At 33.7% G+C, this 11,681-nt stretch overlaps 3 protein-coding genes across 4 annotated transcripts; 2 read left to right on the top strand and 1 right to left on the bottom strand.

Annotated features, from left to right (window-relative positions):
• The first annotated feature begins 43 nt into the window (after positions 1–43).
• Positions 44–1,170, top strand: LOC106325710 (ribulose bisphosphate carboxylase small chain 1A, chloroplastic-like). The gene is made up of 3 exons (XM_013763768.1): positions 44–378; positions 473–607; positions 803–1,170. The coding sequence occupies exons 1-3, from the start codon at positions 208–210 to the stop codon at positions 1,040–1,042; spliced, it is 546 nt and encodes a 181-aa protein (XP_013619222.1). The 5' UTR covers positions 44–207; the 3' UTR covers positions 1,043–1,170.
• Positions 1,171–4,176: 3,006 nt separating this feature from the next.
• LOC106325660 (ribulose bisphosphate carboxylase small chain 1A, chloroplastic-like) lies at positions 4,177–5,308 on the top strand. The gene is made up of 3 exons (XM_013763724.1): positions 4,177–4,512; positions 4,607–4,741; positions 4,937–5,308. Exons 1-3 carry the CDS (start codon positions 4,342–4,344, stop codon positions 5,174–5,176), a joined length of 546 nt encoding a protein of 181 aa, XP_013619178.1. The 5' UTR covers positions 4,177–4,341; the 3' UTR covers positions 5,177–5,308.
• A 2,341-nt stretch (positions 5,309–7,649) lies between these two features.
• On the bottom strand, positions 7,650–10,907 carry LOC106322610 (mannose-6-phosphate isomerase 2). 2 transcript variants are annotated; one of them, XM_013760683.1, is made up of 5 exons: positions 10,812–10,907; positions 10,170–10,564; positions 9,638–9,805; positions 8,538–9,017; positions 7,650–8,428 (listed from the first exon to the last, which is right to left on the bottom strand). In XM_013760683.1, the coding sequence occupies exons 2-5, from the start codon at positions 10,536–10,538 to the stop codon at positions 8,111–8,113; spliced, it is 1,335 nt and encodes a 444-aa protein (XP_013616137.1). In that variant the 5' UTR covers positions 10,539–10,564; positions 10,812–10,907; the 3' UTR covers positions 7,650–8,110. The 2 variants fall into 2 exon arrangements, with proteins under 2 accessions (XP_013616137.1, XP_013616136.1); XM_013760682.1 differs by lacking the exon at positions 10,812–10,907 and having other exon boundaries at positions 7,651–8,428; positions 10,170–10,804.
• Positions 10,908–11,681: the final 774 nt, after the last annotated feature.

Below are 11,681 nucleotides of genomic sequence, written 5' to 3'. Positions count from 1 at the left end.
TTTGTGGCTGTTACAATTCAATTAAACTTCATCCATATCCACTCAAAATTTCAACGGTCTGAATTCTATTCTACTCTAATCTCTTGGATTCTCAACCCTCTTATCACTCTGCGGCTTGTTTCCATTGTTGATACCATTATATATAGACAGCCAAAGCATTATACCCAAACCTAACTCACATAGTAAAGAAGAAATAGGAAAGGTGATATGGCTTCCGTTATGCTCTCTTCCGCTACAATGACCTCTTCTCTGGCTCATTCCACAATGGTCGCACCATTCATCGGACTTAAGTCCTCTGCTGCTTTCCCAATGACATGTAAGGCCAACACCGAAATTACTTCCATCACAAGCAACGGCGGAAGAATTAACTGCATGAAGGTCATACATATTTCTTATACCCAAAATAAATTGATGGTTTTTAATTCTGAATTATTCAAAACTAATATTTCTTTTGTTGATTGGTAATAAACAGGTGTGGCCTCCTGTTGGCAAGAAGAAGTTTGAGACTCTATCTTACCTTCCTGACCTTACCGATGTCGAAATAGCCAAGGAAGTTGACTACCTTATCCGCAACAAGTGGACTCCATGTATTGAATTCGAGGTGGAGGTAAGAAAAACTGAAAAATGAACATTTAGAAATATTTATAATAAAGAGATCTTGTAAATGATACTAAGTTGTAGATAATCACCATACGAATCTTGTAGCCATCTCAAACTATGCTTAAAGATCTTATGCATATTTTTTTGTAGTAAATGAAAATAAGGAATCTCGATTTATGGTTTGTATAATTGTTTTTCGTAGCACGGTTTTGTATACCGTGAGCATGGAAACATCCCTGGATACTATGATGGACGATACTGGACAATGTGGAAGCTTCCTTTGTTCGGATGCACTGACCCAGCTCAGGTGTTGAAGGAAGTGGAAGAATGCAAACAGGAGTACCCCAATGCCTTCATTAGGATCATCGGATTCGACAACAATCGTCAAGCCCAGTGCATCAGTTTCATCGCCTACAAGCCGCCAAGCTTCACTGATGCTTAATTACACAGCTTCATTGCTTTGTGTAAACAACAAAACTTTATCCTTCCCTGCCTTTGATTTATCATCTTTTTATATATTTTATCTTTTGTTTAAATTCCGGATTTAATCTTTGTTTTCCAGGTTGCAAGATATTTTCTTTTAGGTCCTCAAATGTCCTAAGAAATAAATATGTAATGTTATAAAAATATTTTATTTTGAATTTTGTATTTAAAAAATCAAATGACAATGGATCGAAACATTAATTTTACAAAGTTGAGGTATAGTAAACTAAGTGAATTTAATCTTTGGATTTTCTTTATTGAAGTTAGGCAAAAATAAAAGAAGTGATGTTATTAACATGAAGTAATTATTAGAAAAATAGATTCACATTAACACTTTTATCACATGATTGAGGTATAGAAGCATTTTTTAAACTATATCTTAAAGCAAACGATGGCCCCACTGAAAATCTATGATGTAAGCATAAGTGGATGTGAATTCTTTAGGATAAGATTTGAAGATAAGAGTCTTGGATATTCATTTTTATTTCCATTTAACCATAGTATATTCAATTATTTTGTGCAGTGTGGATCATGTACATAATTTAGTCATTCTTCAATAAAAGTTTTCCAATTAAATAACTTATAAAAAAATTATTATCTTGGAACTATGCCAAGTGAATTTGTAACTTTTTATGTTATTTGGCTAGATTTGAATATATCTTATTTACAGTAAAAATTCAAATTATCTTTTATTTAAATAGAAATTATTTAAGTAAAATATCTTATAAGAAAATAATACATATGAGAAATCTCCATAAAAGGACAATATAATTTTTTTACTATTTTATCAAAAAAAGTTTATATGTTATTTGCTTTAATAAATAATCGCAACAGAATACGTAGAATACATTTGTTTTATGTATTACTTTTGTTGATTAGACAAGGTGGAAACTGACCAAACAAAACCAAAATTTTTGGGTCAAAAAGATCCAAATAGTATCTTGAAAAAGTCCACCCAAACTATCTTATTATTTTCTCAAATAGTGGGGGTATAACTGTCAGGTTTAGCCTTTACCTAGAGCGTAGCATGCAGCTTTTTTAAACGCCATAATTAACTAAATAACTAGGGTGTCAAATTAATAAACCATTACCTATGGTACAGTGGTTTTATGGTGTTTTATTAACTAGAAAGTGAGGAGTTCGCTTCTTTCTTATGATTTACGGACTGGGCCTGATGACATTAAATTAATATCATGCAAGATATGAATTGTTCCCATCTTGAAGAAGCAAGATAGGGGAACATTTTGCCGCCGAATGCAGTTTGTTATAAACTGAAGAAATCCATTTATGGACTCAAACAAGCATGTCGACAGTGCCGTAAGAAAATTTCTGCATCACTCCTTTATCTTGGTTTTGATAAAGCTCATGGTGATCACATATTATTTGTTTATCAAACAAATGATGATTTGGTGTATGTAGATGACATCATTATTGTCAATACAAGTGATGAAGTTGGAACCAAAATTGCATTAGAATTGGAATCATTCTTCAAACTTCGAGGTCTTGGCTTTCTTGGCCCAAAGCCACTTGACCAGTCGGACCGTCATATGACCCAAAGCCACACGACTCCGAAGGTCCCTCACATGGCCCGAAGCGACCCGACACGAAGTTCCCTCGTAGCTGAAGCCAACATACGGCTTAAAGACCAAAAATGATATTAATATCTTTTACAACCCAAAACCAAAACATACTTTTCTTATTTAAATTCATTGCTTAGTCTCGTACTTTTTTTAGTTAGTCTCCTTCTTGATCTGTTTCCTTAACATTTTCTATTTAACATACCAATTCATTTATATATTCAATTCTACGTTTTTCACATTTAACATTTCGATCTAAACTATTTCATTATCATACACAGTCTAACATACCACATCCTAAATTGTGAAAAAGTTATTCGAACCTTGAAAACCACTTCAAAGAATAAAAAACAAAACTTTCCATAAACGTAATACTCATTCACATACTCTAAAATACCATGATCAAACTTGATTAAAACCTATATAATCAGGTTGTCACAAATCACATCATCACCTCTAGTGATCTTAAAAGATCGAAGATTCTGAACTTATCTGTGTTTTCCAGCAATGCTTTTCTGAAATCGTAGGAGGATATCGACATTGCATTTTAACTTGATTCAAAAAAATTCAACGGCCGATGTTGCTTTCATATTGAAATACACTTCCAGTGATTTTATATTGTTTGTCACCTATGTGATAGGTGCTGTTAGAGGTTAGGAATTGGAGTGGTATTCCCCCCCCTCCCCCCTCCTCCCCCAAAATGGTATTGTGTTGAATGATAGGTTATCCACATCCAAATCCCACCTATAAATCATCAACATAGAATCACTAAAAAGCCAAGAGGAAAAACGAATTAGAATTTTACTTTTCAATTATCCACCCACTGGTGTTACCCATTAAGCCACAGATCAGTGGCAAACATGTTATTATCACCATGAGGTTTTGTTTTCTTTGAATCAAGGATCTTCTTATATTAAATATTGATTCATCCATACTGATTCATTACATATTTCCACAGGAAAGGCTAGTAGTAAATTCGACTCCTAGATTCACATCTTGAATTAAATGATACAAATTGTCGACCATTTGGGACAAAGTAAAATTGAGTATAAGAATATTGAAATAGAGAGAGACAAATTGTAATGAATATAACTAGAAATCCTCTAAATTTATATATCAATATTTTTAGTATATTAACTTTCACATCAGTTATTATGATTACATATTTTTAGATTTTCATTTTAGGCATGAAAATTTATTCACATTTTTAAAGGCCCAATCTAAGTTTTAATTTGGGCCTTACCATATCATTTAAACTAAATTGAATATGATAAATGCAGAACATCTATAAAGTCTTAAATAATATTATTTGTTTCCCATTGAAGAAGAGGTCAAACCCAACAGAAAATAAAATGAGTAGCACCATCATCACCCATTTCATTTATAGATAAAGATAAGGTTCATGAAATTATCTTCCAGGTGGCATTATTTTAATGGTTCAAACCAATAGGGGTATCACCACCTTTTCTTATCCTTTGTGGCTGTTACAATTCAATTAAACTTCATCCATATCCACTCAAAATTTCAACGGTCTGAATTCTATTCTACTCTAATCTCTTGGATTCTCAACCCTCTTATCACTCTGCGGCTTGTTTCCATTGTTGATACCATTATATATAGACAGCCAAAGCATTATACCCAAACCTAACTCACATAGTAAAGAAGAAATAGGAAAGGTGATATGGCTTCCGTTATGCTCTCTTCCGCTACAATGACCTCTTCTCTGGCTCATTCCACAATGGTCGCACCATTCATCGGACTTAAGTCCTCTGCTGCTTTCCCAATGACATGTAAGGCCAACACCGAAATTACTTCCATCACAAGCAATGGCGGAAGAGTTAATTGCATGAAGGTCATACATATTTCTTATACCCAAAATAAATTGATGGTTTTTAATTCTGAATTATTCAAAACTAATATTTCTTTTGTTGATTGGTAATAAACAGGTGTGGCCTCCTGTTGGCAAGAAGAAGTTTGAGACTCTATCTTACCTTCCTGACCTTACCGATGTCGAAATAGCCAAGGAAGTTGACTACCTTATCCGCAACAAGTGGACTCCATGTATTGAATTCGAGTTGGAGGTAAGAAAAACTGAAAAATGAACATTTAGAAATATTTATAATAAAGAGATCTTGTAAATGATACTAAGTTGTAGATAATCACCATACGAATCTTGTAGCCATCTCAAACTATGCTTAAAGATCTTATGCATATTTTTTTGTAGTAAATGAAAATAAGGAATCTCGATTTATGGTTTGTATAATTGTTTTTCGTAGCACGGTTTTGTATACCGTGAGCATGGAAACATCCCTGGATACTATGATGGACGATACTGGACAATGTGGAAGCTTCCTTTGTTCGGATGCACTGACCCAGCTCAGGTGTTGAAGGAAGTGGAAGAATGCAAACAGGAGTACCCCAATGCCTTCATTAGGATCATCGGATTCGACAACAATCGTCAAGCCCAGTGCATCAGTTTCATCGCCTACAAGCCACCAAGCTTCACTGATGCTTAATTACACAGCTTCATTGCTTTGTGTAAACAACAAAACTTTATCCTTCCCTGCCTTTGATTTATCATATTTTTATATATTTTATCTTTTGTTTTAATTTCCGGATTTAATCTTTGTTTTCTGGGTTGCAAGATATTTTCTTTTGGGTCCTCAAATGTCCTAAGAAATAAATATGTAATGCTATAAAAATATTTTATTTTGAATTTTGTATTTAAAAAATCAAATGACAATGGATCGAAACATGAATTTTACAAAGTTGAGGTATAGTAAAACTAAGTGAACTTAATCTTTGGATTGTCTTTATTGAAGTTAGGCAAAAATAAAAGAAGTGATGTTATTAACATGAAGTAATTATTAGAAAAATAGATTCACATTAACACTTTTATCACATGATTGAGGTGTAGAAGCATTTTTCAAACTATATCTTAAAGCAAACGGTGGCCCCACTGAAAATCTATGATGTAACCATAAGTAGATGTGAATTCTTTAGGGTAAGATTTGAAGATAAGAGTCTTGGATATTCATTTTTATTTCCATTTAACCATAGTATATTCAATTATTTTGTGCAGTGTGGATCATGTACATAATTTAGTCATTCTTCTTTAAAAGTTTTCCAATTAAATAACATAAAAATTATTATCTTGGAACTATGCCAAGTGAATTTGTAAGTTTTTATGTTATTTTGCTAGATTTGAATATATCTTATTTGCAGTAAAAAATTCAAATTATCTTTTATTTAAATATAAATTATTTAAGTAAAATATCTTATAAGAAAATAATACATATGAGAAATCTCCATAAAAAGAAAATATAATTTTTTTTACTATTTTATCTAAAAAATTTTATATTTTACTTTCTTTAATAAATAATCGCAACAGAATACGTAGAATACATTTGTTTTATGTGTTACTTTTGTTGATTAGACAAGGTGGAAACTGACCAAACAAAACCAAAATTTTTGGATCAAAAAGATCCAAATGATATCTTGAAAAAAGTCCACCCAAACTATCTTATTATTTTCTCAAATAGTGGGGGTATAACTGTCAGGTTTAGCCTTTGCCTAGAGCGTAGCATGCAGCTTTTTTAGACGCGAGAATTAGCTAAATAACTAGGGTGCCAAATTAATAAACCATTACATATGGTACAGTGGTTTGTGGTGTTTTATTGACTAGAAAGTGAGGAGTTCGCTTCTTTTTATGATTTACGGACTGGGCCTGATGTCATTAAATTAATATCATGCAAGATATGAATTGTTCCCATCTTGAACAAGCATGATAGGGGAACATCTTGCCGCCGAATGCAATTTGTTATAAACTGAAGAAATCCATTTATGGATTCAAACAAGCATGTCGACAGTGCCGTAAGAAAATTTCTGCATCACTCCTTTATCTTGGTTTTGATAAAGCTCATGGTGATCACATATTATTTGTTTATCAAACAAATGATGATTTGGTGTATGTAGATGACATCATTATTGTCAATACAAGTGATGAAGTTGGAGCCAAAATTGCATAAGAATTGGAATTATTCTTCAAACTTCGAGGTCTTGGCTCCTTAAAATTTTATTTGGGACTGGAATCTCTAGATCTGATGGAACATCTCTTTGCCAGAGGAAGAGTGCATTAGAGATATCTGATTCTTCAGTACACATCGCTCCTAATTTGAAACTGTCAGAGGAAGATGGAGACTTGATTGAAGATCATGAGTTGTATAATCGGATTCCTGGTCATCTAATGTATCTGACAATTACAAGGTCATATATATTACATTTAAACTCTTGTCAGTATTCATCAGCGCCATGTTGTCTCATCTCCCAGCACTTTATAAATCAAAGGTACTGTTTTGTAAGGGTTATTCTATTATGCATCCTATGATCTTACACTCAAAGGTTTTACTGATGATAATTGGGATGCTTGTGTTGTTAGTATACGTTCTACTACAGGTTTCAGTATGTTTCTTGGTGATTCTATAATTTGGTAGAGTTCTAAGAAACAACACACAATTTCTAGATCATCAGCTGAAGCTGAATATAGAGCTTTAGCTCTTGCTTCTTGTGAAATGATGTGGTTTTGTACTCTTCTGAAGTCATTACTGGTTGAACCATCTTCACCTCCTGTTTTGTTTTCTGAAAGTACAGTTACATTTACGTTGCTACTATTCTGGCTTTCTACAAGCGGATTAAACATATAGAGCTAGATTGTCGACATATTGTTCCAGAGAAGATTGATAATGGTTTACTCAAAACCATACATATACAAACAAAGGACCAAATGGCTGATAACTTATCAAACCATAGATTAAGTCCAATATGAGCATTCATAGTATCTTCAGCACTTCTTGAGAGTGGCCTTTTTTTTAACTCAAAATTTTATTAAATCTTTCATAATGAAACACATCGTGAGGGTGGCTATTAGAGTTAATTATTGTAATTAAACTAGTTAAAATACAATTTCTTTTTTGCGGGTTTAGCTTGTATATAATAAGCTATATTATAGTCATAATATATAAACACCATGTAGTTAGTTACATTTACAATTCATGAGAAAAGCATTTCTTCTTCGTCTTCCTCTCTAACAAACCTTTTTCTTAGTCTCTCTCAGGCTAATTATGTTTCTCTTCCGTTTATGTTGGGAAATAATTGTTTTGTTGGTTCCAGCGATTTGATAACACCCATCACGGATGAGAAGCTGAATGAATACACCGCCACAAGAAGAAGAAAAAAATATCGTTTTTAAATCATTTTACATATAAATTCGGTTATAAAGTGAAAGAGCAGAAGTTAATCAAATATAACAACTCGTTAAAACCTTAATACGCAGTAGGCCATTGGGAAAATAAAGAACATGGACCAAGATACCATGATCACGTCAACGCATTGATCCCTATGGTTATATTTAGAAGTAAAGAAACAAATGTATAAATGTATTTATACTTTGTCTAGAGTGTCTGGAAGAATCTGCTGCTGACTCCAGCTCTGTAAAGCTTTATCACATCACTTTCTCCTGTTACCTGAATCTCGTTATGAGCCGGAACAAACAAAACATCTCCTCGGTTAACCAACAATTGAGATGAACCGGTTTGCAGTTTCCCTGTTCCTTCTATAACCAGATAAACCGAAGGCCCGGGTATGGCCGGAAAAATCGTCGATTTCCCTGTAGGAAGATCACAATGGTCCACTTCAAATTCATCAAATGGGGGAAGATATCTTGTAATGTATGGAGTCAGAGGAAATCCTTTCAAAATCTCCGGGTAGCCCTGAAACAAATCCGGTACAGTTAATCAATAACCAAACAAAAATTCGGTTTTGGCTAGGCCTATTCGGTTCACTAACTTAACCAAAACGTTAACGTGTAAAGAAAGTTACCAGTTTATAGGTAAGCATAGAGCATAGCGTCTGGACATCGCGGTGTTTAGGAGTGAGACCTGCTCTAACAACGTTGTCTGAAGCCGCCATACACTCGACACAGTCGCCGGAGATGTAAGCGTGTGGCTCGTCCGCATCCAAATACAAAGCCTCTCCGGGATTAAGCTTGACGTAGTTAAAAAAGAAAGCTGAGATCACGCCTACGTCACCTGGATACTGTTTCTCTAGTTCCAAAATTAACTTCTCCTTCTCAGATAGCTCACGGTGGTTTGTCTCCGTGATTAGACGCATCTTCATCTCAGATATGACTCGTTTCGTCTCATTGTTACTTGCAGACATTAACTGTGTGAAGATCAAACGGACAACGGATTTTATACTCTCGTCTCCGTCTTTTTCGTTGACGGTGAAGATTTCATCTGCAGCTTTACTTCCAACGAGCTCTGTGATCTCTGGTACATTGGCAATCACTTCCCTTAGTTCCTGTTACAAAACCAGTTCAATTTTTGTTTTAGCATATGTAAATAGGCAAAACAACCGTAATAACCCAAATCCGATAAAAATTAATTCGGTTTAACTGAGGTGAACCATTGTGAACCGAACTCCAAAAGTAAACAAATTAATTGGAACGACCCATGTCCCACAGAAAGTGTTCATTCAATTTGGCATTAGTTCAATTTGGGTTCATGTTTCAGTTATTTGGGTTTGATTTTGCTTTTAGATCAGATCGGTTTATCTTGATTGAACATCACCGATTGTTAAACCAAACTATCCAATCCGAATAATCAACCGGATCTACAATACAAGCTAAAAAACCGAGTGTAATTCCACATGGCATGAAAAACAATTTAGGACAATTCCCTCAAATATCATTTCTAAGATTACTTATATAAATATATTTTTACTTTATAATAAAATTTGTTTTGGTCATTTTTTTAAAACTATTTTTGCACAAAAACTTAAAAATTGATGTTCTAGGGAATTTATCAACAATTTAACCGAGATAGTCTTAACCCAAAAACCAACCTAACTAAAAGTTACCTATAAAATAACTAGTTAAAGGTTTTCAGAACCTGAGAGAGAGAAGAATCTGAACAGTGTACCTTAAGAGATACGAAACCACAAAGTGCTTGAAAAGGAGTAATTGCCAGCGCGATCTCAGGCTTATGGTTAGCATCTCTGTAAAGAAGAGGCTCTTCTCTATGCAATTTCTCTGCTAATGCCCTGTTTGGATGTGCTTGAATCGACAACGCTTTTGTCACTGACAAAAGCTAATTTTACAACGACGAAAACTTATCGTTAGAATTCAAATCTTTATGTATTAACTTTAAAACACACACAAAGAAAATCTATTTTTAGATAAGAAAACAGAGTTTTCGTTCTAAAAAACAGAGTCAAAATGTAAACAGATCTAATATATATACAAACAGAAACTAAAAGGACAAAAATTTTATTATTTTTTGAACAAAGAAAAAATCAAAATTTTAGTATGAAAACAGAGGAAAAATCCTGATTAGGATTTGATGACCAAATAAATATTTTAATTCCTTAATTATTTAACAAAACAAGAAAGTTTGACCATAAATAGAACTTGAAAATATATGTCTGAGATTAAATGGTAATATAATTATATACCTTGAAGAGGAAAGGAAGATCACATCCCCATTTGTCCACGGCTCTAGACCCGAGCACATCCGGGTTATCCGAAACCCACGACTTCAACGTAACCATGCATTCGGACCCACCATGACCCGACCCGAGTTCCTCTTCCTTTACAACGTGACTCGGGCCTGACTCGTGAGTACCCATCCACAACTCGGCGTGAGGAACCGCCGGGTCGACACGGTTCCCTGAATTGGCCTCGTGGAGTCTCGCAACCAGTGAGTCATGCCCGAGTTTGCCCCACTCGTAGTTCTTCACGGCGCATCTCAACCGTTTGATCCCTTCTACGACGGTTAACTTGGCGGGATCACCACCGTTCGTTTGGATTGCGTCTGCACCCATTTTGGCTTTTTGTTTTGTTTTTCTCGCTGGATCAGAGAGGAGATGATAATATGATGGGCGTTTCTTGTATTCTATGCCATATATATATAATATACTTCCTTGGAAGAGGGTTAAAATTCAATCATATTATATGGAAAGTATGGAAAGTATATTATACATTCACAAGCAATTGGGTAAATATGTGTATAGTTTCTTTATTCTTGTGTAGCTATAAAGATATGCATTTACTGATATCGTAAGTGTTTAGAAATTGAGGCTATGAAAAGTACTTACGTGTGAACAAGAAGATAAAGCTTTTCTTTAAACCTATCTATCAGTAGATGTGGAGGAGAAATCTAAAGATAGAGGTAAAGACCATTTCAGGAAGACAAGTTGAGAACTCTTTTTTATTTGTTTTATTCTAATGGTAATTGCGTGTTTTACTTTGAAATTATAGAATTTCGAGAAAAGACAGGATAAGGAGGATAAACAGAAAAGTTCTAGATCCGCACGAGTCAAAATATGCTGAATTATTTGTTTTATTTTTTATTATGATTTATTAATTAATCGTAGACATGGAATACAAGCTATTTTTTTATTTTTGGAATGAACCTAATTTACTATGTGGAAGTAGAATGCGTCTCATCTACATTGTTTGCCACATCAATGTTCAATAGGTTAGATTAAAACACGTCATTTATAGGTGGCTAAAAACTACCATACTAATAGGTTGACTTTATTAATAAAATTTGTCGAATCAATTTATTTCAACCTTGTTCACAAATTAAATAAATAATTAAAATTTTCGTCGATCGTAGTTTAAATATTTTATACATAAAGTTCTCATAGCTTCAAAAGACAAAAAAGGGTCAAGCTGGAAATCGAGAAAGGTGGAAGTCAATGGCTTCCTTGTGGAAGTTCTCCATGAAAAGTATGATGATCCAATTTACATGTGACATACTTCCTCTTCTGAAATAACATAATTTAATTTTCTTACTTTATTCACAAGCCAACATTATTACCTTTTTATATTTCGGTATTACTTGGTTTGATATAGAAGAAACATTAATAGCAATGCAAACTGTTTTGATCAAAAAAAAAAAAAAGCAATGCAAACTGTATGAATCGTGCTTCCTCACATCTCTTAGGTTTGATTGTGGGTCT

This window comes from Brassica oleracea, chromosome C2 (genome assembly GCF_000695525.1).
Source record: "Brassica oleracea var. oleracea cultivar TO1000 chromosome C2, BOL, whole genome shotgun sequence".
Classification (NCBI taxonomy): Eukaryota; Viridiplantae; Streptophyta; class Magnoliopsida; order Brassicales; family Brassicaceae; genus Brassica; species Brassica oleracea.
Note: the sequence above shows the minus strand (reverse complement) of the source record. Positions and strands in the feature narration are given on the sequence as shown.

What these genes read in the sequence shown, in the direction of transcription:
- LOC106325710 (XM_013763768.1), top strand. Translation starts at nt 208, where the DNA reads ATGGCTTCCGTTATGCTCTCTTCCGCTACAATGACCTCTTCTCTGGCT. An exon ending in GAAGAATTAACTGCATGAAG is followed by an intron (nt 379 to 472) that starts GTCATACATATT and finishes GGTAATAAACAG; the next exon opens with GTGTGGCCTCCTGTTGGCAA. An exon ending in GTATTGAATTCGAGGTGGAG is followed by an intron (nt 608 to 802) that starts GTAAGAAAAACT and finishes TGTTTTTCGTAG; the next exon opens with CACGGTTTTGTATACCGTGA.
- LOC106322610 (XM_013760683.1), bottom strand. Translation starts at nt 10,538, where the DNA reads ATGGGTGCAGACGCAATCCAAACGAACGGTGGTGATCCCGCCAAGTTA. An exon ending in ATCTTCCTTTCCTCTTCAAG is followed by an intron (nt 9,806 to 10,169) that starts GTATATAATTAT and finishes TTGTAAAATTAG; the next exon opens with CTTTTGTCAGTGACAAAAGC. An exon ending in GTGGTTTCGTATCTCTTAAG is followed by an intron (nt 9,018 to 9,637) that starts GTACACTGTTCA and finishes GTTTTGTAACAG; the next exon opens with GAACTAAGGGAAGTGATTGC.
- LOC106325660 (XM_013763724.1), top strand. Translation starts at nt 4,342, where the DNA reads ATGGCTTCCGTTATGCTCTCTTCCGCTACAATGACCTCTTCTCTGGCT. An exon ending in GAAGAGTTAATTGCATGAAG is followed by an intron (nt 4,513 to 4,606) that starts GTCATACATATT and finishes GGTAATAAACAG; the next exon opens with GTGTGGCCTCCTGTTGGCAA. An exon ending in GTATTGAATTCGAGTTGGAG is followed by an intron (nt 4,742 to 4,936) that starts GTAAGAAAAACT and finishes TGTTTTTCGTAG; the next exon opens with CACGGTTTTGTATACCGTGA.